Raw genomic sequence first — 26,155 nt, 5'->3', positions numbered from 1 at the left:
TGCGCGCGCAGCCACGACCCCGTTCGGCCGCCTATCGGAAGGAGGGGCGGAACCGCCCTAGCTTGGTGCGCGCGCAGCTTGACGGTCGTCGCTTGGTGGTCTCCATCGCTCATTTCTGGTTACCTGAAGGCGCTGCGGCAGCCTTTTAAACCCCAACCCTGGACCCTTCTATGCATCAGACGACCCCGATAAGGGTACCTCGGACCTCGGGGCTCAGGAGGTGGGCGAGGAGCGCGCAGCGCTTCATTTCCCAGCCTTTTCCCGACTCTCACGCCTAATCCCAGACTTCCCCTCATCAGGCCCTTCACAGCCCTTTCTCCTCACAGTTCCCTTCTCACCATGCGCACCCCGACCTCAAAGTGCCCTGCCCCATCCCGGGTAGCTCAGGGTAATGCCCTGCAGCTGGACCGCGGTCCAGCCTCCTCCCCTCTGCGGCTCCCGCGCCCCCTCGGTGACCCCACCTCATCAGTCCTTTCTTTGGGTTTCTCCCCAGGATTGATTCAGGACTTGGCCGAAATTGCTATGGGCCCTTCCGATCGCCGGTGAGTATGTCAGCCCCAGCCCGTCCTCTGCCCCTCTGCATCCCGACACCTGCCCGCTCATCTCCCCCCTCCCGAGCCTCCCGCCGCCAAGCTGTTCTGAGGCATTGGTCCTTTCCTGGTCCCACCTTCCCTTCCTCTGAAACGGGGTCCTCAGCTTCCACTCCTACCTGTCCGATGCCTACGCTTCTCCAGCCGCCTCCTGCTCGCAGCTTTGTCCCCCTCACCCCACCCCGCCTTCAGTCCTGCAAGCAATTTCCCAGTCAGGGAATCGCTCTTGATGCTGGCCACGCCCTAAACGACCAGTAGAGCAAGCTCCTTCTCAGCGTCCCTCATCTCATCCCCAAAGATAGACTCTTCAAGCACTCTCTTCGATGAATCATGGGTTACTTCTTTTGAGTAGCTCCTTTTGTTCTTTATGCTTTTTGTAATACAGTCATTAATCCCCAAGGTGGATGGAGAACAACCACCGACCCAAATCATCATGGCAAGTTAATTAAAACAAGCTTTGCTATCCGTGTACACAGGCTGCCTCCCCCTAAAGCGGGGTTCGAGAGGTCAGCCGCGGATGTGAGGAAGACAAGGCCTTTACAACTCGGGTAGGGGGTTTCCAAATGGGGACTTGGGTAGCAAAATAGGCAGGGTTATAGGAGCAGAACAGAAGCATAACAAGTTAGTCCTGCATGGGCTCCTGAAACATAGACATGCTTGCAAGGTGGGCATAAGAAGGCAGTCATAGGGCTGGAGAGATGGCTCAGAGGTTAAGAGCATTGCCTGCTCTTCCATTGGTCCTGAGTTCAATTCCCAGCAACCGCATGGTGGCTCACAACCATCTGTAGTGGGGTCTGGTGCCCTCTTCTGGCCTGCAGGCATATATACAGACAGAATATTGTATACATAATAAATAAATAAAATATATATATAAAAAAAAGACGGCAGTCATAGGTGGTCGTATAACTTTCTGAACAAAGGTAGGGTTCAAGATAGTTATAAACAATCTCTCTCTTATATGCAGTATTCTGCCTGCATGTGTGCCTGCATGCCAGAAGAGGGCACCAGATCTCATTCTAGGTGGTTGTGAGCTACCATGTGGTTGCTGGGAATTGACCTCTGGAAGAGCAGCCAGTGCTCTTAACCCCTGAGCCATCTCTCCTGTCCCAACAGCTTTTTTCCCCTTTTATTTAGTAATGAGATGGCTTTTAAGCCGAAGGTGGAAGCAGGCTGGTTCTTCACAGTCTCATATGTCACAAGCAGGTCCCAAACCCATTCTGTATTCAAGGATGCCCTGCATGGTCTCACTTTGTAGCCCAGACTGACAAATACTTTTCATCATCCTCCTGCCTCAGCAACTCCCAAATGCTGGGGAGTCAGGATAAAATGCCAGGGAAAATTATGGGGACATAGGGAGAAAAAAAGCACTTTAAGCAGGATGGTGGTGGTTCAGGCCTTTAATCCCAGCATTGGGGAAGCAGATGTGGGCTGATCTCTGTGAGTTCGAGCAAGCATGGTCTACAGAGTGAGTTCCAGGACAGCCAGGGCTACACAAGGGAGCCCTATCTTGAAAAATGAAACAAAACAAAAAGAGAAAGAACCCTGATTTTAGAATTTGGGATTCCAGCGCAATATTTGCTGTGAATATTGCCAATATAAAGACTATTTCCTTTTTAAACTTTTTTTTTTGAGACAGTGTTTTTATGTGCCCCTGACTGCAGACAAGGCTGGACTTGAACTCACAGATAGCTACCTGCCTCAGTCTCCTGGTACCAAAATTAAAGGCTTATGCCACCACGCCTGGCTTTTTTTTTTTTTAATAATTTAAAATTACATTTAAAAATGAGTTTAGGTCGGGTGGTGGAGGCAGAGGCAGGCGGATCTTCGTGAGTTCAAGGTCTACAAGAGCTAGTTCCAGGACAGGCTCCAAAGCTACAAAGAAACCCTGTCTCAAAAAAAAAAAAAAAAAAAAAAAGGCCCAAAAATGAGTTTAGGTTTATGGTGGGCTCTTGAATGTCACAGAGTACGTGTAGGGGTCAAAGAACAACTTTTGAGGGTTGGTTCTTCCGTTCCACACTGTGTCCACCAGGGAACCAACTCAGGTCCTCGAACTTGTCACCAAGTACTTTTACCAGCTAAACCATTTCACTGGCCCTGATAATTCTTTTAGGGAGAAAAATTTCTGAATAGGGGTGGTAAGATGTCAGTAGGCCAGACTGAAGGCCGGGCCTTGGATAGGGCATCTCTCCTCACCCAGAAGTTTTCCAGGAGTCTTAGGAGACAGTGTTTACAGTGGAGATGATGCGATTCTAATTTTCTAAGAGTCTAATGATCCACCGTAAACCTGTCAGGCAGGTTTCAGGAACCATGGGACCATGTCGTCACCTTAAAATGCCTTAGCAAACCTTGGAATAATTTCAGAAGTCACCTGTGTGTGCCTAGACAATGAAATGTGGCTAGGAGTGGTGGTGCTTGTGCTTTAATACCAGGTACTGGTATTGGGAGGCTGAGGCGGGTGAATTTCAGTGCAGTTGGAAACCAGCCTGGTCTGCATAGACAGCCAGGGCTATGTAGTAAGAACCTGTCTACAAATTCAAGTCTTCTTTGGAAGCCCACACCCTTACTTGAGTTTGTCTCATTCTTTCTCCAGATGCCTTTAACTCCTGTTCTTAAATCTGTTAAGAATGTATTTTTGCAAGCGGGGCGGTGGTGGTGCACACTTTTAATCCCAGCACTTGGGAAGCAGAGGCAGGAGGATCTTGGTGAGTTCCCTAGTCTACAAAGTGAATTCCAGGGCAGCCAGGACTGTTTGACAGAGGAAACCTGTTTTGAAAAACCAAAAATGGAAAAGAAATGTATTTTATTTTATTCTTTTCTATGATGAAGCTAAGGATCCAACAATACCTGGGGAGAACTCACTAGACTAACCCGGCTAACCTTTTATTAGAGCTGTTGGCCAAGCCAACACCCACTTACCCTTTGAAGTTCAGCTTCTTCCAAAAACCTTATTCCCCACTTCTGTTTCTCAATTCTAGACGCTTCCTTAGCACATTGTTCTTCAAAGCTCTTTTTAGACTTATAATTAGTTGATTAGTTGTTGGGTCTTTCGTGTAATGAATATTGTCTACTATGTACCAAACTACTACTGTGGGCCTTGTGGTGTCAGCAGTGGACAAGCACACAAAGTCCTTGTCTGCTTGGAATGCACCAGGATAACAGTGGTGTGGACGTAATCATGGAACGTACAGCATGTCAGGTGATGAGGAAAGAATTAAAATGTCAGCTTTGGTTGGAAAGATAGCTCTGTGGGTAAAGTGCTTGCCCTGAAAGGACCCACATAAACTCAGTAGCACCCATGTGAAAACTGGGTGCAGAAGCACAAACATAATGTAATCCCAGCACTGAGGTAGAGACAGCAACCACCCTAGGACTTGCTGGCCAGCTGTCGGGCCAAATAGTGAGCTGTAGAGTCAGCGGCCCTGTCTCGGGAAGACTGGACATGGAGACCCAGACAGCTCGTTGGTTAGGAGGTGACTGCTCTTGAGAGGACCTGAGTTCAGTTCCCAGCACCCACGTCAGCATCAGGTGCCCCTCAACCTCCTGGAACTCCAACTGCAGGAAGACACTGCCTCTGGCCTCCACAGGCACCTGCTCTCATGCACAGACACATAATTAAAAATGAGAGCTGGGCGGTGGTGGCGCACGCCTTTAATCCCAGCACTAGGGAGGCAGAGGCAGGCAGATCTCTGAGTTCAAGGCCAGCCTGGTCTACAGAGCAAGTTCCAGGACAGCCAAGACTACACAGAGAAACCCTGTCTCAAAAAAAAGATACTCATTTAATAATTAAAAATAAGGTTTTTAAGTTTTATGTTCAAGCCGGGCGGTGGTGGCGCACTCCTCTAATCCCAGCACTCGGGAAACAGAGGCAGGCGGATCTCTGTGAGTTTGAGACCAGCCTGGGCTAAAAGAGCTAGTTCCAGGACAGGCTCCAAAGCTACAGAGAAACCCTGTCTCGGAAAAACAAAAATGAATAAATAAATAAAGTTTTATGTTCATGAGTGTTTGCTTACATATGTGTACCATGTACATTCCTGGAGCCTAGATGTCAGAAGCAATGACCTCCTGGCACAGGTGAATCCTATGTGGGTACTAGGAACCCAACCCAGATCCTCTGCAAGAGCAGCAAGTGCTTTTAACCATCATTCCAGACCTATAGAAAAAAAATTACATTTATTTCTGCTAGGTGTGGTGGCACATGCCTTCAATGCCAGCGCTCTGCAGGCAAGAGGCAGATGTATCTTTGAGTTGGAGGTAGACTGGTCTACATACTGAGTTACAAGCCTGCTAGAGCTACAAAGTGAGACACCCCACCTTTTTGTAAAATAAAAAAAGTAAATAAAATTACATTTTTTTAAATTTGGATCAGGAGGTACTCACAATAACAGTGATCCCTTTGTGATTTGAATGACCTTTTCACAGGGTCATGTAACAGTAACAAAATTAGTTATGAAGTAGCAACAAAATAACTGTGGTTGGGAGGTCACCACAGCATGAGGAACTGTAGGAAAGGGTCCACTGTACTCTGGTATGCAAGTGGGAGTCAGAGGACAACTGGAAGGAGTCATTGATTCTGCCCTGGGACTCTAGGAGTAGGACTCGTGTCTCTTCGGTGTGACAGCAAACACCTTTACTTGCTGAGCCATCTCAGTGGCCCTTTTGAAACTTTGAATGTAGTGTGCTGGTGTGTAGGTCAAAGGGCAGTTCTGAGGAGTCGGTTCTCTTCCAGGGTTTGCGTATCAGACTCAAGGTTGTCAGGATTACAGAGCAAGTGGTCTAACCAGCTGAGTCACCTTGCAGGTCCTTCTCTTTGGTTTGTGTGTCCTCTGAATACAGGGGCCTGGATGAATGTCTTCCTGGGGCTCCTGCCAGTGCTGGCAGACAGTGCTCAGTCATAATTGCAGAGTGACTGATCACAGCCAGAGACCTAAGAACAGGAACCACAGCTTCCTCTATTTTCTTGCTAGGCAGGTCTTCCAGCATAGACTTCCTGAAGATAAGCTGACACCAGATGCCAGCCTTTGCAACAGTGGTCCTCATCCTTCCTAACGCCACGGCCCTACAGTTCCTCATGTTGTGGTGACCCCATCCATAATTTTTTTTTTTGCTACTTCATAACTAATTTTGCTACTGTTACAAATCATAATGTAAATATCTGATATGCAAGATATGTAGTACATGGCCTTTGAGGGGTCGTGAGTCACAGGTTGAGAACCACTGCTTTATAGGCTCAGTCCAAGAGGGCAAAGATGAAGCCTCAGGGAAAGAGCTTGTTGTCCAATGAGACTACAAATCCAGTGACATTGCAGATCTGGGCTCCGACTACAGGCCAAAGTGGCCAGCGGCTAAGGGTTGGGATTGGTCAGGAAGAAAATGCCAAATAACCGCCATCATAGACTCCGTCCTGCGCCTTGCTTCCGCCTCCACGAGGCTGAGATTACTGGTCTACTCCAGCATTATGTCAGCATTTCAGGCAGAGAAAGGCCAGGGTTAAGCATGTTCTCTCCCTGGAGAGACAGCCCTCATATGTTGCACGTGTCATTTCTGATGGCATTTCCACTCGCCATAAACCTATCACATAATCCTTGTCATAACTTGGGCCACACCTAGTTCCAAGGAAAGCTGAGAAATACGTGGCATTTGAGGGCAGGGGTCTATTACCAAGCAGAAATAAGGAGTGACTATCAAGAGGCATCGCATAGGCTCTGATCTGTGGGGTCCAGAGCAGTCCAGCTGAAGACTTTTTTTTTTCTGCCACTCAGCGTCTGTTTCCCAGGACTGAGCTGCCTGATGACAGCAGTGAGGAGTCTTTGAAAGCTGACATTCAGAAACTGAAGGAGAAACAGGACATGCTGGACAAGGAGATTTCCCAGTTAGTAAAAGAGTAAGTCTCTGTAATTTTGTTTTCTGAGACCCTCTGGTATCCCAGGCTGGCCTTAAACTTGCTTTGTAACTGTTAACTTTGAACTGATCCTCTTGTCTCCTCTTAGTGTGTGATTATAGGTATGGGCAACAATATCTAGTTCGGGGTTTTTTTTGTGGGGGGAGGTTAATTTTTTTTGAAACAGGGTTTCTCTGTAGCTTTGGAGCCTGTCCTAGAACTAGCTTTTGTAGACCAGGCTGGCCTTGAACTCACAGAGTCTGCCTGCCTCTGCCTCCCGTGTACTGGGATTAAAGGCATACGCCACCACTGCCCGGCCTATATCTAGTTTTCTGAGCAAGTCTTGTTGCCTCCCCAGTGTGGGAGCATAAAGCCCTGGGTTCCATCGCTGTGCAGGAAAACAGAGCAAGGGATGGAGCTCTGTGGCGGAGTGTTCACCTGTTGTACATAAAGCCTTGGGATTGATCCCAAGCCACACACAAACATCCTTTTAATTAGTGCCTAGTAACAAACCCAGCTACACTAGCTTGACATACAAAAGATTTTGCCATAGGATTCTGAATATCTTTGCAGGTTAGGACAAGCCTAGAACCAGGGTCTAGAAAGCTGATGAAAGTGGAAGCAGTGGCTGTTCTGGTCTCTCACTCTGGTATAGTCTAGGCACTGCTGACAGCCATGGGCCCTTTCAGTGTGGAGTTTCAGCATCTAGGAGAAACTGGCTCTCTACAACCCCTGGGCTTCCCCATGCTCCTCACACCAGCCTCAGAGCAGAGGCTAAGATGCACGGGGATGTATATTTCACACGCGGGAATCTGCCTGGTGACCCAGATTATGTGCTTCTCTGTGGCCAGGATCACACAGTGACTATGTGTCTGGAAACTCCTCCTTTAAGGGACCAGACAAGTTTGCTAGCGATGAGGATGAGTAGACCCCCTGCCCATTACAAGCTTCAGGAGAACAGGATCCATCCTGTCATCGCTGTCACCAAGGCCTAGCACCTAATAGGACTATAGTGAATATTTGTTAAATGCCTCACTACGACCCTCATCAGCTTACCTAATGGTGCTCGTTCTCCATTGCTCTTCCCTAGAGGCTACTGTGTGATTGAACTGGAGGACCATATCGCTCTCCTCCATGAATACAATGACATCAAGGATGTGGCACAGATGCTTCTGGGAAAGCTGGGTGAGTCTCAAGGGGTGGGAAGGTGGCTCCTCCCCTCCCAGGGTCCCCTAACTTGCTGGCCATTCCACTCCTGTCAGCTACCCTGCTCCTGCAATACACCAGCCCTTCTTCTCATCAGCCTCCGCTCCCCTGGGACCCAGCAAAGCAGGTGTGCAGTTTTTGCTTTCGTCCCCAGAATCTCAAGCACAGGGCCTACTTAGGAGCAAGTCTGAACAGGACTTAACCACCTGCAAGACTAGACTAAGGTCCCTGATCTCCACGGCGTGCAGAGACCTTGAGATAACATGGATACTTCTGATGGCCGGCTTGCTTAAATGGAGCAAGGGACCAGGGCAGCTCTTTATGATGTACAGTGGGATTTAGCTCTTTCTCCAACTAAATCTTGCTGACGAGCAGCCTGCCTGGCATGTAAGTTGAGCTGGTTTGGGGTAAGATACTGTGTAGGTAGCCTTATCTAGCCCTGTCCACTGACCTAGAGTGGTGCACCTTGATATTCTGCAGCCAGTGAGGTAGGGTTTAGAGCGGTGTTGTTGCCCAGCTGATGCCTGAGTTTTAGTGCTTGTTACAGAAATCCCTGTTGGCATCCAAGATTCCATAGACCAGAGGAACCTAGGTTCACAGCAGAGAGGAATCATGTCTCTAAGAATGAGTCCTCCCGAGGGAGAAGAAAATAGGACAGAAATGAAAGTGTCTCAAAGAGCAGTGATCACAGCTAAAGAGAGGAGGGGTCGCCAGATGTGGTAGAGCACACCTGAAATCCTGGAGGCTGAGGCAGGAGGATCATAAGGTGAAGACTAGCCTGAGTTCCATGGTGAGACCTGATCACAACAGCCATAAAAGTGTTCTTGTTAGAAGTCAGATGGAGACCTGTCACCCCTAGGTCCAAGGGCCTGGAGCCAGGGTCCTATCACTTTTGTGGGTTTTTCCAGTGAATATTTACTGAGCATCTACTGTGTACCAGGCACTCGAAGATGCTGATGGTGGTGAAACACGTGCCTTAGGTTTTAGTGTTTGGAGTGGGCAGAATGACCAGTCAGTAGCTGAGCAGAAATGCGGCCATGTTAAGTTCTGTGAAGGAAACTGGGGAGATGAAAGACTGAGGTCTGCAGAAGGTGGCAGCAGGGCGCATGATGAGGTGCTCAGAGGAGGCCTCTGAGGAGAGCTTACCTGTGGAGAAAGGGAGGCGGAGTCTCTTAGGCAGAGCAGCAAGAGTAGGGTCACACAGGCTGCAGGCCATGCTGAAATACTTGGTTGATGTGGTGTAGACAGACCAAGCCCCCAGGGGCAAGGCTTGGAAAGAGAAACAGGAAGATTGTCTTTGCCATTTGGGTAAGGTATGAATCTGGGTCCCAGAGGTGGTGGTCTGGGCAGTTAGGACAGTAGCCTTAGTTTTTGGGTTTTGACCTTCTCCACTGGATAGTAATTCTTCCTTCCTTTCTTTCAGCTCTGACCCGCGGTGTCACCACCAAGGAGTTATATCCAGATTTTGATCTAGAACTGAGTGACTGAGGAGAGTCTTGCAGATTTTTGTCTACAACTCACAGGGACAGGTGGATGGAGACATGAAAAATAGATAGTCCAGACAGTACATGCATATGGTTTCCAGATAAAAGACGCTAAAGGCCCAAAATATTCTAACGGGTCCAAACTGAGTTTAGGGTGGGGCTTAGAGAAGGAGGGTGTTGGGAGGAGTGGGTATCGTCAGCTCTAAGGTTCTTAGTGTTCTTGTGAATGGATGTGTGGGGTTCTCCCTTCTGCTAATAAACATGAGCAGTCTCTGTGTGGTTCTGGTCCCGTTCTTCTACCAGTCCTAGTCACATCCGTCATGGACCACAACAGCTCACTCCTGCCCGGTCTCATAGCTCTTGTCTCTATATCCTTGAGAATTTTTAGTGCTGTCCCGTTGACCTCAGAGAGGCAGGTGGCTTGTCCAGGTTCACACAATAGCAAAGTCCAAGATCGTGCTTTGTGATGTTACTTTTCTGGGTTGAGAAGAAACAGGTTAGACTTAGAAGAAATGACAGCATTTATTTATCCAGGTTTAGTGGTGCACGTCTTTAAATCCCAGCACTCGGGAGGAAGGGGTAGGCAAATCTCTGTGAGTTTGAGGCCAGCCTGGTCTACAGAGTGAGTTCCAGGACATCCAGACATTCAGACAAACAGAAATGACAACATTGTTAAATTATAAATTTTGACCATCATGAGGCTGGAGAGATGGCTGATAATGGGCTGATTTTAATTCTTAGAACCCCCATAAAGATAAAAGGAGAAACTTTTTCACAAAGCTCTTGTGCATCATGGCACACATGCCTACACCGTGCACATATATACATTAATACAATAATTCTGTTTGTTTGCTTTTTTCAAGATAGGGCTTCTCTCTAACAGCCCTGGCTGTCCTGGAACTCACTCTGTAGACCAGGCTGACCTCAGACTCAGAGATCTACCTGTCTCTGCCTCCCTTGTGCTGGGATTAAAGGCGTGTGCCACTACTGCCTCCTGGTTTATACCTCAATTCTAAAGGGGGAAAAAGTTAACATGTTTATTCAACTTTGACAAAAGAACTTTTCCCGTGTAAGTTGATATTCAGAATGAGGACTGCAGTCCCCATGTATGACTCTGGCAGGTGAGGGTAGAATACTGCTCTCCCGTCCCCATTGCATGTAGACAGTTCTCCTGTTTAGAGCGCCTGTGTTTAGTTCCCAGCACGCAAATGGTGGCTCACAACTTCAGTTCCAGGGCACCTAATACCCTCTTCTTATCGAAAGTGGGACTTGCACTTTAGGCTTGCCACAAGTTCTGACTCCAGCTGCCCATCCCTGCTGGATACTGCTTCTCACAAGGCCCGAGGGAGGAATGTCCAAGCCTGGGGACACCTGGACCTGTAGTTAAGGAAGTGTGATCTCTAAAACCCAGTCTTGCTGGGCGGTGGTCATGCACTTCTTTAATCCCAGCACTTGGGAGGCAGAGGCAGGCAGATCTCTGAGTTTGAGGCCAGCCTGGTCTACAAGAGCTAGTTCCAGGACAGGCTTCAAAGCTACAGAGAAACCCTGTCTCGAAAAACCAAAACCAACCAAACAAAACCCAGCCTTAACTGCACACCTTTAATCCCAGCACTCTGAAGGCAGTGGCAGAGAGCAGACAGAAAAATGGAGGTGGATGGGTGTCTTAGGCCTTCTGTTGCTGTGAAGAGACACCATGACTATGGCAACTTTTATAAAAGAAAACACTTAATGGGGTGGCTTACAGTTCAGAGGTTTAAGCCATTGTCATGATGTTGACGTGGCAGTGTGCAGGCAGACCGTGCTGGAGAGGGAGCTGAAGTGGTCTGTCTCACTGACTGTCTTGAACATCGAGACCTCAAAGCCAGCCCCCTGCAGTGACACTTTGTTCTACAAGGCCTCACGTACTCCAACAAAGCTACATCTAAGAATGCTGCTTCCCGTGAGCTTGTAAGAGCCAATTACATTTAAACCAGCTCTGTAGGGTAAAGAAGGAGGCCTGGGTTTCAACCCTAGCTCTGTTTTAGAAGCTGTGTAGCCATGGCCAACTGGCTTGACCTCTATAATGAAAAAATACCTTCATTGAAGTATTCACTGCCTGCCTGAGCAGAACCCACGTACTCCATAGCTCAGCATGGTAAAAGTAGGTACAGGGCCAGCTGCAAGTAATCGCAGCCCTTGGGAAGGAAGCAGTTGTGGGAGGATAGTACCAAAGTTCCAAGCCAGCCTAGGCCACAAAGGCTACAGTACAAGACCATGTCTCAAAAAGACAATAGACAGATGTCCGGAAAGCTGGCTCAGCCGTTAGGAAAACCTGAGTTGTGACGGGTAGCAGGCAGCTTTAATCCCAGCACTCGGGAGGCAGAGGCAGGTGGGTCTCGAGTATGAGCGAGTTCCAGGACAGAGAGGGCTGCATAGTAAAAACCCTATCTCAAACTAGTTCCTAGCACACAGCCAGCAGCTCACAGCCACTCCTGCTCCCACACAGATGTATACAAATAAAAGGCAAGTCCTTTTTTTTTAATGTTTTAATTATGTGACTGTTGCCATGCGGTGGTGGTGCATGCCTTTAATCCCAGCATAGAGAGGCAAACCTCTGTGACTTGAAGGCCTGTCTGAGTTTCAGGCTATAGGAAATATATGTGAAATCCTATGACTTAAGTTACTATGCACTTCTGTGAAAAGACACTCTAAGAAAGCATTTAATTCTGAGCTTGCTTGCATACAGTCTCAAAAGCTTAGTCCATTATGGCATTGCAGGCATGGTGCTGTTCAGTGTGAAAAGGGATCCGCCATGTGCTATTGACGGGCACAAGCCTCTTGGGGGCAGTGTCCTCTCAGAGATGTGCTTAATGGCTATCTGCTGGGCAGCATGTGGACAGGGACAAAGGAGGTGAGGGATGATAATCACACATCCAGATTAGTTACCAGCCAACCGTTCCACCAGACACGGGCTGACGAGACAACTGTAATGGCCAGCACTTTGCACTACCTGGCTCAGTGGGATCTGTGCACCTTGCCTACAACATCTTTTTTTTTTTTTTTTTTAGATTTATTATATATACAGTGTTCTGTCGGCCTGTGCCCCTGAAGGCCAGAAGAAGGCACCAGATCTCATTACAGATAACACCATGTGGTTGCTGGGAATTGAACTCAGGACTTTGTGAGACAGGGTTTCTCTGTAGCTTTGGAGCCTGTCCTGGAACTAGCTCTTGTAAACCAGGCTGGTCTCAAACTCACAGAGATCCTCCTGTGTCTGCCTCCCGAGTGCTGGGATTAAAGGTGTGAGCCACCACCACCCAGCCTTGAACTCAGGACTTCTGGAAGAGCAGTCAGTGCTCCTAACCTCTGAGCCATCTCTCCAGCTCACCTGTAGCATCTTTCTGGCCCTGACAATGGAGTAAGGTTCAGTAGCGTGTCCCATTCCCAAACCGAGCCACCTGAGGCACTAGATTGTAACAAGTAGCCCAGCTGTCTGACTCCAGAGCTGGTAAGTTCTGACTCCCAAGAGCAGACAGGCTTCTCTTGAAGAAATGATGGCTCACACCTACAAATTTAGGTACATCCTTGGCTGTATAGGGGAACACATCAGGGAAGGTAGCCCGACTGGCCTGGAACTCATCCTCCTGCCTCTGCCTCTTAAATGCTGGAACTGTGGGTATGCACCAACATACTGTCTAGGGAGAATCTGGAATTTGAATCCAGATCTCTCTGAACCCTTATGTCCAATATCTTAGCCACATACCTCTATTAGGTTTCTTAGAAATTGCATCTGCCTTTGACCAGCTGTGGTGGCACAAGCCTATAAACTCAGCATTCAGGAGGTAGAGGCAGGCATAGCCAGCCTAGTCTGGTTAGTTCCAGGCTCTCCAAGGATCCAAAGGGAGACTTTCTCAAACCAATACCAAACTAGAGGAGGGACTAAGGGTATAGCTTAGTTTTAGAATATTTGCCTCCTTGTACAGACCTGAGTTTTATCTTTAACACCGTAAAATAATAATATGCTCCCAGGTGGTGGTGGCACACGCCTTTAAACCCAGCACTTTGGAGGCAGAGGCAGGCGGATCTCTGTGGGTTTGAGGCCAGCCTGGTCTACAGAGTGAGTTCCAGGACAGCCAAGACAGTTACACAGAGAAACACTATCTCGAAAGATCAAAAAAAAAAAAAAATGCTTTTGCAATTTGGATGTTCAGTATTTAGGAATTCCAAATCTTGAGGCCCAGAGCTTTGTCTTTTATAAGTTTTTAAAAGGTTTGTTTGTGTGAGCTGCAGAAATAGCTCAGTGGTTAAGCGCACTAGCTGCTCTTCCAGAGGTCCCGAGTTCAATTCCTACAGCCATCTGTAGTGAGATTTGGCACCCTCTTCAGGCATGCAGGCAGAATACTGCATAGATAATACTGTATAGATAATAAAAATTTAAAAATAAAAGGTGTTGGGGGGGGGGGTGCTGTGTGAGTGCAGTACCCTCTGAGGACAGAGGGGGCGCTGGATCTGGAGTTGGGGCTGTGAGCTGTGTGGCCTGACATGGGTACTGGAACTGAACTCAGGTCAGGGTAACAAGTGCTCTTAACTGCTGAACTCAGGTGATCCTCGTGTTTGTCATGACAAGTATTTCACCACCTGAGCTATCTCCTCGGTTCTCTCTTTTTTTCATTTTTGCTTGGAAATTGAACTTCATGCTTGATAGGCAAGTACACTACTGAACTAATCCCTCAGCTTTTTTGTTTGTTTATTTTGGTTTTGATTTTTTTTTTTTTGTTTTTTTCGAGACAGGGTTTCCCTGTAGTTTCTAGAGCCTGTCCTGGAACTAGCTCTTGTAGACCAGGCTGGCCTCGAACTCAGAGATCCGCCTGCCTCTGCCTCCCGAGTGCTGGGATTAAAGGTGTGCGCCACCAACGCCCGGCCTTGATTTTTTTTTTTAAAGACAGTGTTTCTCTGTGTGGCCCTGGCTGTCTTAGAACCCACTCTGTAGACCAGACTGGCCTCGAACTCATAGTGTACCTACCTGCCTCTGCCTCCTGAGTGCTGGGATTAGAGACATAAACCACCACCACCCCAGAAACTCCCAACTTTAAATGGGACGGCCAGGCCCATTTCTAGAGCTGTTGTTGATGGCCGCTTTCGCTCTTCTTCTTCTTCTTCTTCTTCTTCTTCTTCTTCTTCTTCTTCTTCTTCTTCTTCTTCTTCTTCTTCTTATTCTTTTTTAAGATTTATTTATTTATTGTGTACACAGTGTTCAGCCTCCATGTATGCCTGCAGGCCAGAAGAGGGCACCATATCTCATTACAGATAGTGGTGAGCCACCATGTGGTTGCTGGGAATTGAACTCAGGACCTCAGGAAGAGCAGTCAGTGCTCTGAATCTCTGAGCCATCTCTCCAGCCCCTCACTCTGCTTCTTGATCCCTGGTGGCTGATGAAATAAATGGGCTTCTGAGCCTCACAGATCCTACTGCAAACCTGCCTTCAAACCCCTCCAGTGTGCTCTCTGACCCCAAATGTCAACGCTGTCTCAAATCTCCATCACCCAGAAGACCTGATTTGGCTGCTCCCCAGGAAGTCTTCCTGACCCCAGTCGACTGCATTCCATCCCGGGAGTTGACCTGCCCCACCCCTTCTGGATTCTTCTGAAAGGGTCATAGGTGGGACCACTTAGAGAACAGTTCAGGAAGCAGGAAGTCCACTCTGACTGCAGCCTGCTCTGGAGGCCCCAAAGGGGCTGGAAGGCCCCCAAACAGTGCTGTCTTACTCTCACACCATGGTCCTCATTCTGCAGCTCTTGTATCAGCCTCCACAGACTTCCCCAGCATTCTCATGGACAGTGTATACCACTAGGTTAGTATTCCATTAGGTTAGTGTGACTGACATCCATGGTCCTGCTATCCAGACCATCCCTGGGGAAAGGCCGCTTCCTGTTGTGGTGCTCAAAGATCAGAAATCATCATGACTAGGCAAAAGCTGCAGAAGAAACACAATGCCAATGATATGATGATCGGTACGAGTTTGGTTGCTTTTTTTTTCTCTTTGAGACAGGGTCTCCTTATATAACGTTGCTGGACTCAAACTTGGAGTCCTCCTGCATCAGTTGCTTAAATGCTGGGATAGGTATGTACCGTCATGCCGATTGTGATGGTCAACCTTCATTGTCAATTTGACTGGATTTAGGATCCTATGGAAACACCTGTGGGTGTGTCTATGAGGGTGTTTCTGTAAAGGTTTAACCAAGACAGAAGGAAGGCCCACCCTATGGGTTGGGATCCCAGATCAAACACAAAGGTGAAAGCTGAGGAAGCTGGAGAGGTGACTCAGTGGTTAAGAGCACTGGCTGCTCTACCAGAGGAGAGGGGTTCAATTCCCAGCACCCACATGGCAGCTCACACCTGTCTGTACCTCCAGTCCCAGGGAATGCAGCACCTTCATAGACATGTGTGCAGGCAAAACACCAATGCATATAAAAGAAAGAGAAGTATAAATAAAAAATTTTAAAGGTGAAAACCGAGTGCCAGCATTCGTCTCTCTCTGCTTCTTGATTATGGCTGTAACATGGCCGTGACCTCCCAGTCTCCCCACAGGGCCTTCCCTGAGCCACAGCAGCCCTTCCTTCCCAGTAGCTTCCGTCAGGATCTTTGCCACAGTGGCGATAAAGGTGACGACCATACCAGCCTGCTGCTGTTCAGCTTTATTTGTGGCTGAGCAGGGAGGCTCAGCATGCTGTACACAGACACAGGACACGGCACCGGTGACTTCACCACACTGTCTGTGAGAGAGGGTAGCTGATGCCTGTGGTGGTGACCTCTTCACAGAAGGGTCCGCTTCATGAAGGATGTCTGCATGGCTGGTGAACACCCATCAGCTGGGTGCTAGGGTGATATGGAAGTGGGCTAGAGTATGAAGAGCATGAAACTATAGCTACCCAGCTGCCACTGTATCACTCATTCGTTCACTCATTCATTTGTTCATTCCCTCATTCACCAAGTGTTAGGGGCTCTAAATTCCAGGGGTGAGTTACTGAATAAAACAGACTAACACTCCTGCCTGTGGGGTTTATATTTAAGGGAAGGAGATCACAAAACAAATAAAAAGTAAGTCATTGTGTCTGGAAAATAGCTCAGTTGGTAGAGTGCTTGCCAATCATACAGGGGTCAATCCCTAGTACCACATAAACCAGGCAGGGTGTTGCATGCCTGCAATCCCAGTGGTTCAGAAGTAGAGCAGGATCTCACAACTTCAAGGTTGTAATCAGCTTCAGAGGCGCACAGGTAGTTCAGACTCAATCTGAGTCTGGATGTTGGCACATACCTGTCAGTTTTGTGCTGCCTGCTTTCCTGTTTCTCATTTTAGCGTGGTGATGCTTCCCCCTAGCCTCTTGGGTGCGTTCATCTTTCTCTTCAGTCCAGACCATTCCTTTTTTTTTTTTTTTTTTTTTTTTTTTTGGTTTTTCGAGACAGGGTTTCTCTGTGGCTTTGGAGCCTGTCCTGGAACTAGCTCTTGTAGACCAGGCTGGTCTCGAACTCACAGAGATCTGCCTGCCTCTGCCTCCCAAGTGCTGGGATTAAAGGCGTGCGCCACCACCGCCCGGCCAGACCATTCCTTTTTAAAAAAAAAAAAAAAAAAAAAAAAAAAGGTTTATATATTATGTACACAGTGTTCTGCTTGTATGTACATCTGCATGCCAGAAGAGGGCGCCAGACCTCATTACAGATGGTTGTGAGCCACCATGTGGTTGCTGGGAATTGAACTCAGGACCTTTGGAAGAGCAACCAGTACTCTTTTTTTGTTTGTTTTTTGTTTTTTGTTTTGTTTTTCGAGACAGGGTTTCTCTGCAGCTTTAGAGCCTGTCCTGGAGCTAGCTCTTGTAGACCAGGCTGGTCTCGAACTCACAGAGATCCGCCTGCCTCTGCCTCCCGAGTGCTGGGATTAAAGGCGTGCGCCACCACCACCCGGCCAACCAGTACTCTTAACCTCTGAGCCATCTTTCCAGCCCAGTCCAGACCATTCCTGTCAGTTTTCTCTATAGAGATTAGTCTTCATAAATTCCTTTTGCCTGCTTTTTTTTTTTCAAAACTGGGTTTCTCTGTGTTACATCTCTAGCTATCCTTGAACTAATTTTGTAAAGCAGGCTGGCCTCAAACTCACAGAGATCCACCTGCCTCTGCCTCCTGAGTGCTGGAAGTGCTGGAATTAAAGGTGTGCCACCACCACCCAGTCCCTTTTGCCTGCTTTTATCATAGAAATTTTTTCTTTCTCAAGTATGACAGTTTTGCTGGGTATAAAGGTTGCTGTGGTCTTTCAAAACTTGAAATACATCATTCTGATCTATTCTGACTTTAGATTTTATTGAGAAATCAGCTGTTATTCTCAGGGGCCTACCTATGTTTATATTGACTCCTTTATAGCATTCAATATATTTTATTCTTGGTGTTTTCACTATAACTTGATGAGGGAACTTTCTTTCCTAGTCTTGTCCATTTGTGTTCTAAATGCCTCTTGACCTGACAGGGATTTGACAAATATTTTTGTTATGAGTTTATTGAAAATGTTTCTTGCTGGGTGGTGGTGGCATACCTTTAGTCCCAGCACTTGGGAGGCAAAGGCATGATGTGGGATTCCCCTCTGTATGCTGGAGATAAGTTTTATTACCATTGGTTAATAAAGAAGCTGCTTTTGTCTATGGCAGGGCAGAATATAACAAAGTGGGAATTTTAAGCAGAGATAAAGAAGGAAAGGAGGCAGAGTCAGGCAGATGCCATGTAGCTCCTGAAGGAGGGAGATGCCAGGAACCTTACTGGCAGACCACAGCCTCGTGGTGATACATAGATTAATAGAAATGGGTTAATTTAAGATGAAAGAGTTAGCTAAAAATATGGCTGAGCCATCAGCCAAATAGTGTTTTAATTAATATAGTTTCTGTGTGATTATTTGAGTCTAGGTGGCTGGGAAATGAATGAGCAGTCTCCACTTACAGAGGCAGGCAGATCTCAGTGAGTTTGAGGCCAGCCTGGACTACCAAGAGAGTTTTAGGACAGCCAGGACAAAGAACCCTGTCTCGAAAAAAAAAAAAAACAAAACAAAAAGAAAGGAAAGAAAATGTTTCCTATCCTTTGGCATAAGGTTCTTCTCATCTTTTTATGTCCATAATTCATTTTCATAGAGCCCCAAAGATCTAGCATGCTCCATTTGTACATTTGGCTATGGGGAAGATGGAGGAGCTCGGCTATGGGGAAGACGGAGGAGCTCGGCTATAGGTAGACTGAAGAGAGGCACAGGTGCAATCGGATGATGCAGAAGGGCTCCATCTCTCAGGAGACTGAGTTAGAGCTCCTCACACTAGGTCAGGTATGTTCTCAGGGAAAGTAAAAATGGAAAGAATAGGAGCGTAAGGAGTGGGGAGAGAGATACGGGCAAGAACAGAGGAGGGCCTAGCTGGCCTGCTAAGCTGACACCGGGAGTTAAATAAGTAGGCAGATGTGGCCAGGGTGGGGAGAGGAGGGAGCAGCCGGGTGGTGGGGTTGTTCTCTTCAGTCCTGGGTCTCTCAGTGCTCCTTCCCTGACTCCCTGAAGCCTGTCTGACCCTGCTCTGAGATGGGCTGTCTTTCCTCCCATGCTCCCCTCCTAGGCTTGCTTTAGATATCAGTTGGAAGATGCTGGTCCTGCTCCTGTTCTGGCCTAGGTGGGATGGTTGCCCTCATCTGGAGTTTACAGAGGTTTATGCTGGAAAAGTCTGGGACAAACTGAAACAGCCCTGGCTGAGGCTGTGCCTTCAGGAGCTCTGTTCACCGTGTAGCATTCTTCAGGCCTCTGCCGAATGTTAGAAAAGTTAGTGCTGGCATAAAAATAGTTGAGTTGGCTGTTGGATGGCCTGAGCTTTTGCTCAGAGCAGGCAACGAGGTCGAGAGTCCAGCAGCTTGCAGCTAATTGAGCTACTCCATCTCCCAACACCTTAATTATTCACAGTAAATGAAAGTCAGGAGCAACGCTTACAATAAGAATTTAAAACCAGGCACACGCCTTCAGTCCCAGCACTCGGAGGGCAGAAACAGGAGGTCTCTGTGAATTCAAAGCTATCCTGGTCTACATTTCAAGTTCTAGACACTGTCTCAAACAAAGCAAAACAACAAAGAATTTAAAAACCAGGTGTGGGAGCTGCAGATACTGCTCTTCCAGAGAACCTAGGTTCAGTTCCAAGCACCCATCAGTAGCTTGCATCTGACTGAAATTCCAGCCTCTGTGGGAACTCCATGAATGTGGTACACAAACACATGCAGGTAAAATACCCATACACATAAAATAAAATGAAAGGTGGTGGTGGCGCTCTTGGGAAAACAGAGGCAAGGAGGATCTCTGTGAGTTTGAGGCCAACCTGGTCTACCGAGAGTTCCAGGACAGCCAGGGCTAAACAGAGAAACCCGGGTCTCCAAAAAACAAATCCAAAACCAAAAACAACTTGTTGGAGGGAGGTGGAGCCACATCCAGGCCCCGCCTCCAGGTACGGGGTCACCCAGGAGTCACCAGGCCTTCCTAGGCCTCCACCCAGAGAGCCGCGCCCCCCGCACGCATGCGTGCTGGTCCCCGGAAGCGCTGCGCACGGCGTTCGCCCCTGCGTCCCGGCGGGAGCGGGCAGAGTCGGTGGATGTAGGGCCGAGGCGCTTGACATGGCTTCGGCGGGAGGCGGCGGCTGCGAGAGCGCCGCGCCCGAGGCCGATCGTCCCCAGCCGCGGCCGTTCCTCATCGGCGTGAGCGGTGGCACCGCTAGCGGCAAGGTGAGTGGCCTGCGCCCGAGCCTCGCGGAGGGACTGACGGCCGCGGGTTGGGGCGCCATTGCCTCCCTCCCAGCCGCGTCACCTGTTGCTAGCAGCCAAGGGGCCGCCCCCGGGGGCTGGTGGGTCACTGCCCAAGCCCACTCCCGGCCCTTTCTGTCCCCAGTCAACAGTGTGCGAGAAGATCATGGAGCTGCTGGGACAGAACGAAGTGGACCGCCGGCAGCGCAAGTTGGTCATCCTGAGCCAGGACTGCTTCTATAAGGTTCTGACGGCCGAGCAGAAGGCCAAGGCCCTGAAGGGACAGTACAATTTCGACCACCCAGGTACATGCAGACAGCCTGCCTGGAGAGGTGGGGGTGGAGGGTGGACTGCTGCGACGCGGGCTCTCCTGGGATCGCACACTGCCGGACAACAGAGGTGCGTGTGGATGCAGACTGCTGGACCAGGGCTGTAGGAGATGCCTGTGGGATGCGGGCTGCCAGATTAGGGCCTCACCGAGCTGATTGCTGGATGCAGACGGCCATGGGAGGCTGCATGTGTGTAGGATGCGATGCAGAGAGACCAAGGCTGAACAGAGAGCTGATGGATACCAACTGTCAAGGCTGTACTAGAACGCAGGAGCCGAGAGGCTTCGTGAAGCTCGCCCTCATTTCCCATGGTAGTCGGCCCATGTTATGTTAGGAGGATTTGCTGAATTGCTGTGGTCATGGGGCACAAGACCTTGGCTACAGCCACTTGGGAAGGAGGTAGCAGAGGGGTCTTCAGATCACTTCTCGATGTGTTAAAATTTCCTTCCTGCACCTTGCTGCTGGGGGCTCTTTGCACTACCCTACTGCCTGGGTGACCTATGGATTCCCCAAACTGTCTGGGAGTAATCTTCAGAGAGGCTGGTAGTCAAAGCAGAGCCCAGCCTGGCACCAGGCCTTGGAGCTGTTTCCTGGTCTGGAAGGTGCCAGTGGTTCCTAGAAAGTCAGCTTTCCTAGGGACACAAGAAGGTCAGAGAATGTACTCTTAATGGGCCCTTCCTAGATACAAAAAGGGGCAGAGGAGAAAGTCTTTGTTCCTGTTCCTGGTGGTGTGCTGTGGCGGCTTCAGTAGCCCTGGCTCCCACTGTGCTGACCTGGGCAGGGGCAGTTCTTCCCCTGGAGCAGCTGGGCAGTCTGGCTTTTGCTGTTTTTGTAGATGCTTTTGATAATGATCTGATGCACAAGACCCTGAAAAACATTGTCGAAGGCAAAACTGTCGAGGTCCCTACCTATGATTTTGTGACCCACTCAAGGTAAGCCAGTAGTTCCTGGGAGGCCCGTGAGAGAGGGCTGGCCACACCCACTGTCCTCTGGTGGATCCCACTTCTCTGGTTTTGTGGACTATCAAGCAGGGCCCGTCTGCCTCTCCCTGACAGGTTACCAGAGACCACAGTGGTCTACCCTGCTGACGTGGTTCTGTTCGAGGGCATCTTGGTTTTCTACACTCAGGAGATCCGGGACATGTTCCACCTGCGCCTCTTTGTGGACACAGACTCTGATGTCCGGCTGTCTCGGAGAGGTAAGGGCCTCTAGGTCCCTGGCTGGGGCTGGGGTCCTCCAGGGTCCCAAGGAGGGCTTATGGTGGTGCCTTGCTCCTGTTGCTGTAGTTCTCCGGGACGTGCACAGAGGGAGGGACCTGGAGCAGATTCTGACCCAGTACACCACCTTCGTGAAGCCTGCCTTTGAGGAGTTCTGCCTGCCGGTACTGCCTTTATCCATTCAGAACTGAACGTGGGTCCCAGCTCTGCCCCCCGTCCCTGCCTGCACTATCTGCCTATTCGCCTCAGGCAGGACCCTGGTGCATCTGCATTGGCAGCTCTCCTTGAAGCCTGACCTGTGTGGCTTGCTCACTCCCCTTGGAGCAGCTCTGTAAGGACTTTGGACTGGTCAGTGCCTGGAGTAGCTCTTGGGTGTTCTGACTGATCTCCAGGGCCTGGGGCCTCCCGGCTGCTCCGGACCAGATACTCAGAGACTGCTGACTTACATTAGGAGTTTGCTGTTGGCCATCTTATATTTCTGGAGTTAGAGGTGAACTTGTGGCTGTACACAGTTCAGGGATGGAGGGAAGTGATGGGGAGCTGAGGGTTGTAGTGCTGGCTGGCCCTGAACTCATGGCAGGCTTCCACATTTAGTCTCCTGAGCTCGAGTGTGAGCTGTCATGTTCAGTGTCAGACTGGAGCATTTTAAAGAGAAGCTTAGTAGTATTTTGCCTTTGAAAAAAGGAACATGCAGCCGGGCGGTGGTGGTGCACGCCTTTAATCCCAGCACTCGGGAGGCAGAGGCAGGCGGATCTCTGTGAGTTCGAGACCAGCCTGGTCTACAAGAGCTAGTTCCAGGACAGGCTCCAAAGCTACAGAGAAACCCTGTCTCGAAAAACCAAAAAAAAAAAAAAAAAAAAAAAAAAAGAAAAAAAAAGAAAAAAGGAACATGTACACGTATGTATGTACATGTGTACTTATTTGGGGCCAGGCAGTGGTGGTGTGCGCCTGTAATCCCAGCATTCGGGAGGCAGAGGCAAGTGGATCTCTGAGTTGGAGGCCAGCCTGGTCTACAGAGCAGCCAGGACAGCCAGGATTGTTACACAGAGAAACCCTGTCTCAAAAAACAAAACAAAAACAAAAGAAGAATTATTGTGTGTGTTGTGTATGTGCATGTATGTGTTCATGGGAGCCAGGGAGAGTGTGGGGTCCCCTGGAGCTGGAGTTCTAGGTGGTTGTTACCTGCCTGATGTAGGTTCTGGGCTCGACCGACCGTGAGTCCTCTCTCAAGAGCAGCACTTGTTCTTAACTCCCTGCAGAGCCATCTCTCAGCCTCCAGTATTTTATCCCTTAAAGGTGAAAATAAAAGCCAGGCATGGTTGTACATGCTTTTAATCCCAGAGCTCCAAGGCAGGAGATCTCTATGTGTTCAAGGCCAGCTTGGTTTCAGGCCAGAGAGAGATAAATGAAGAGACCCACACGTGCCCCAGAAATGGAGACTTCCCCCAGCCATGAAAGTAAAGGAACCAGAACTATCAAAAACAGGATAAATAAGTTCCATTTGCTGCTACTGAAAGGGCCCCTTCTGGGTGCCTGGATAAAAGTGCACTACCACACCAGGCTAAAATAACTTTTTCTTTTTTTCTTTTTCTTTTCTTTTGGTTTTTTGAAATGGTTTCTTGTAGCTTTGGAACCTGTCCTAGAACTCGCTCTGTAGACCACACTGGCCTCAAACTCACAGAGATCCACCTGCCTTTGCCTCCCGGGTGTTGGGATTAAAGATGTGTGCCACCATGCCCGGCAAAGAGTTTTTTATTTAATACTCATGCTCTCTGACGTTTCTGGAAAGTGTGAAGTGTTGTAGTCTTATACTCTAGGGCTTTTGCTGAGTAGCTGGTGAGTTGGCAGCCAAGCCCTGCGCCCTGCCTCAGAGCAGCCTCCTGAGCAGCCTGCCGCATCCTTCCCTGAACAGGTGCTGTTGACCTCCTCAGGGTTTCCTCCCCATCAGTCAAGCCCTCAGAACCATTTCCCGGGCTGGTGGGGAAGGGGAGTGGGTTTCAGCCCCTCTTCCCCTCACCTGATAGTGCTGCCATAGTGGGTACCAGCCCAGGTCTGCTCTTGCCTTTCATGGGAAGAGTCTCTACTGCCTTCTGCAACCTGTCTTCTGCAAGGGACAGGCCTCCCTGACCCAAACGCACAGGTTGGCGGTATCAACCTGGGTCCATAGTATACTTCACCCTCTCTGGGCTTTGCCTGGTTCAGCTATGTCCCCTCAGCAAGGTTTTTCCTTCTGCTCTCCTCAGGGTTCTGCACTTCCTCAGCCATGTCTGCTGGGCTGTCACTGGCATTAGAATAAAGCAGTGAAAGCATACGTGGAACAGGTGCCATGTGTGTCTCCATGCAGTGCAGGGCCAGGTAACAGGCCTGTGTATAGCAAGGCTCTTGTCCTGTCACGTTCATTCCTATAGGACATTTGCAGACTTCAGTCCCAATTTCAGAGGCCAAGAACTGTGGGAGGTATCACACCTGTCTAGGCCAGCGATTCAGCTGGGACCAGGCAAACACAGTAGAGCACTGATGTTCAAGTTTAGTCCAGCGTAATCTGCCTCATGGCTGAGTCCCCCGTCTCTCACCTATGTAAGGCTGTCCCCAACTTGCCAGTGCTACCAACACCCAGGCGTTCATCCCTTGTTCCTGAGTACCTTAAAGTCACCCGGAGGAAACAGCTTCAGGAGACCCTTCTGTCTTTCAGACCAAGAAGTATGCTGATGTGATCATCCCTCGAGGGGTAGACAATATGGGTAAGCAGCCCCAACCCTACTCCCAAGCAGAGACTGCTGCTGCCTTTACCTTAGCTAGCAAGGCTTCCCAAGTATGTGCATGGGGGCTGCCAATGTTAACTGGGACCTGGGTTCGTGTGTACTTTGCAAACACTCAGAGCTGCTGGGCAGGGAGAGATGTGTTTTTATCAGACTCAGTCAACATCAGCAAAAGTCTTCTGTCTGATGAGATATCAGGCAGGCAGGCAGGCATGAAGGGCGGGCGGGCAGGCAGGCAGGCAGGCAGGTTGGACTGCGGGCAGGCATGGAGGCCAGGACTGTGGGCAGGCAGGTTGGGACTGCAGGCAGGCGTGGAGGTCGGTCGGGTCTGCGGGCAGGTAGGCAGGCTCAGTGGCTTTCCTGCATGCTGAGTGTTTTACAGAGTGGGGGAGTAAGGGCAGGCCCCAAGGGTTCCAGGAGTGAATGTGATATTTCCATGTCTTATTGCAGTTGCCATCAATCTGATTGTCCAGCACATCCAGGACATTCTCAATGGTGACCTGTGCAAGCGACACCGAGGAGGGCCCAATGGGCGCAACTACAAGAGGACCTTCCCTGAACCAGGAGATCACCCTGGAGTGTTGGCCACTGGCAAGCGCTCACACCTGGAGTCTAGCAGCAGGCCCCACTGAGACCAGCATATGTAGGTTCCCCACAGACCCATGATTAAGGGTCTGGGCCTGGGGACAGCCACTTGCTCTTAAAAGCACAGTCAGGGATTCCTCTCAACGTGACCTAGGACCAAGGCCTGCCTTACTTGGGGGGGCAGATTCATGCTGACAAAGCATTCCGGTGTCCTCCGCTTCCTCTCATTGGAGGCCAGTAGGTCTCTGGGTCACTGAGAAGTGTCCCAGACTGCATAGAAAGCCCATGGTGCCAGCTTCCAGAGGGATGCAGGACATACATTATGGGGCAGCTGAGGAAACAGCCCTGACACTGGCTGGCCTGGTGTTGATAGTGAACCACAGTGACGTGCTTCCCAGTATTACGTGGTTCGTGTCCGTGTTGCAGAAGGAAAGTTTGAAGATAAGTCATATATCCTTATTTGTTTTGTGGCAGGCTGTTTGTGACTTATGAACCTAGTTTAACAACCTACCACTGGGCTATAGTCCAGTCTAAGGAGTGTAAGGCAGGAAAGAACCCTAAGTCTATCCACTTGAAGCCAAGTGGCATCACACTTGATATAAGGGACTCCTGGGTATCCCGGGGCCTGGACTGTGGGATAGACAGCAGCAGGCCCTCAGGTCTCTTGTGGCTGTAGTGTCTTCACAGTTCTGCAGGAAGCCTTGAGTGCCAGGGCTGTCTGTATAACCACTTGGGTACAGTTCATGATTAGCATGCCAGAGTAGGCTATCTATCTCCAGCCAGGGGAGCATGGAAGTGCAGAGCAGACAGTCACGTGAACGTGGCTGCCTGAAGCCGGCGTTCTGCACGCTGAACCTGAGCTCACGGTCCATCTATGATGTCATGGGATGGCCCTTTCTGGAAAAGTGTCCTTGGCTATTGTCACAGGCCGTGGCGCACACGCTCGTTTGTTCTTGCTAAATACCACTGTGGTTCCCACTCGTGACAGCAGCTGAGCTGCACTAGGCTCGGGCTGGTTTCTGTTAGTGATGTACTAGTTTTGTTGAACTGAAACCCCTTTGGAGGAAGAATCAATAAATAACACTAAAAAATGATTATCAATGTTGTTCCTTTTTATTTACATTAGGAAAGGCAAATTCAAGGCAAAGAAGTGTATGGATGACATCTGGCTGTGGGAGACGGGTGAAGACACTTCGGTGGAATCTCCCAGAGGGGTTTAAATACAGACCAGTGAGGAGTCTTGGTATTAATGCGCTGTCAGATTTCCACGTAGGCTTTACAAAGGTCGGCTGTGCCTGCAGACAGTGAGTTGTTTGGGGTGACTGCAGGCCTTG

At 49.3% G+C, this 26,155-nt stretch overlaps 2 protein-coding genes across 4 annotated transcripts; both read left to right on the top strand.

Annotated features, from left to right (window-relative positions):
* The first annotated feature begins 18 nt into the window (after positions 1-18).
* On the top strand, positions 19-9,431 carry Swi5 (SWI5 homologous recombination repair protein). 2 transcript variants are annotated; one of them, XM_038336681.1, is made up of 5 exons: positions 19-220; positions 494-542; positions 6,350-6,471; positions 7,559-7,653; positions 7,829-9,076. In XM_038336681.1, the coding sequence occupies exons 1-5, from the start codon at positions 171-173 to the stop codon at positions 8,014-8,016; spliced, it is 504 nt and encodes a 167-aa protein (XP_038192609.1). In that variant the 5' UTR covers positions 19-170; the 3' UTR covers positions 8,017-9,076. The 2 variants fall into 2 exon arrangements, with proteins under 2 accessions (XP_038192609.1, XP_038192610.1); XM_038336682.2 differs by lacking the exon at positions 7,829-9,076 and adding an exon at positions 9,098-9,431 and having other exon boundaries at positions 28-220.
* Positions 9,432-19,727: 10,296 nt separating this feature from the next.
* Uck1 (uridine-cytidine kinase 1) lies at positions 19,728-26,071 on the top strand. Of its 2 annotated transcripts, XM_038336268.1 has the most exons (8): positions 19,728-19,913; positions 20,077-20,236; positions 21,096-21,192; positions 21,316-21,458; positions 21,547-21,641; positions 24,170-24,218; positions 24,687-24,879; positions 25,948-26,071. In XM_038336268.1, the coding sequence occupies exons 1-7, from the start codon at positions 19,806-19,808 to the stop codon at positions 24,866-24,868; spliced, it is 834 nt and encodes a 277-aa protein (XP_038192196.1). In that variant the 5' UTR covers positions 19,728-19,805; the 3' UTR covers positions 24,869-24,879; positions 25,948-26,071. The 2 variants fall into 2 exon arrangements, with proteins under 2 accessions (XP_038192196.1, XP_038192195.1); XM_038336267.2 differs by lacking the exon at positions 25,948-26,071 and having other exon boundaries at positions 24,687-25,915.
* The last annotated feature ends 84 nt before the right edge of the window (positions 26,072-26,155 follow it).

This window comes from Arvicola amphibius, chromosome 7 (assembly GCF_903992535.2).
Source record: "Arvicola amphibius chromosome 7, mArvAmp1.2, whole genome shotgun sequence".
Taxonomy (NCBI): Eukaryota; Metazoa; Chordata; class Mammalia; order Rodentia; family Cricetidae; genus Arvicola; species Arvicola amphibius.
The sequence above is the reverse complement of the archived record's forward strand: the minus strand, read 5'-3'. Positions and strand labels throughout refer to the sequence as shown.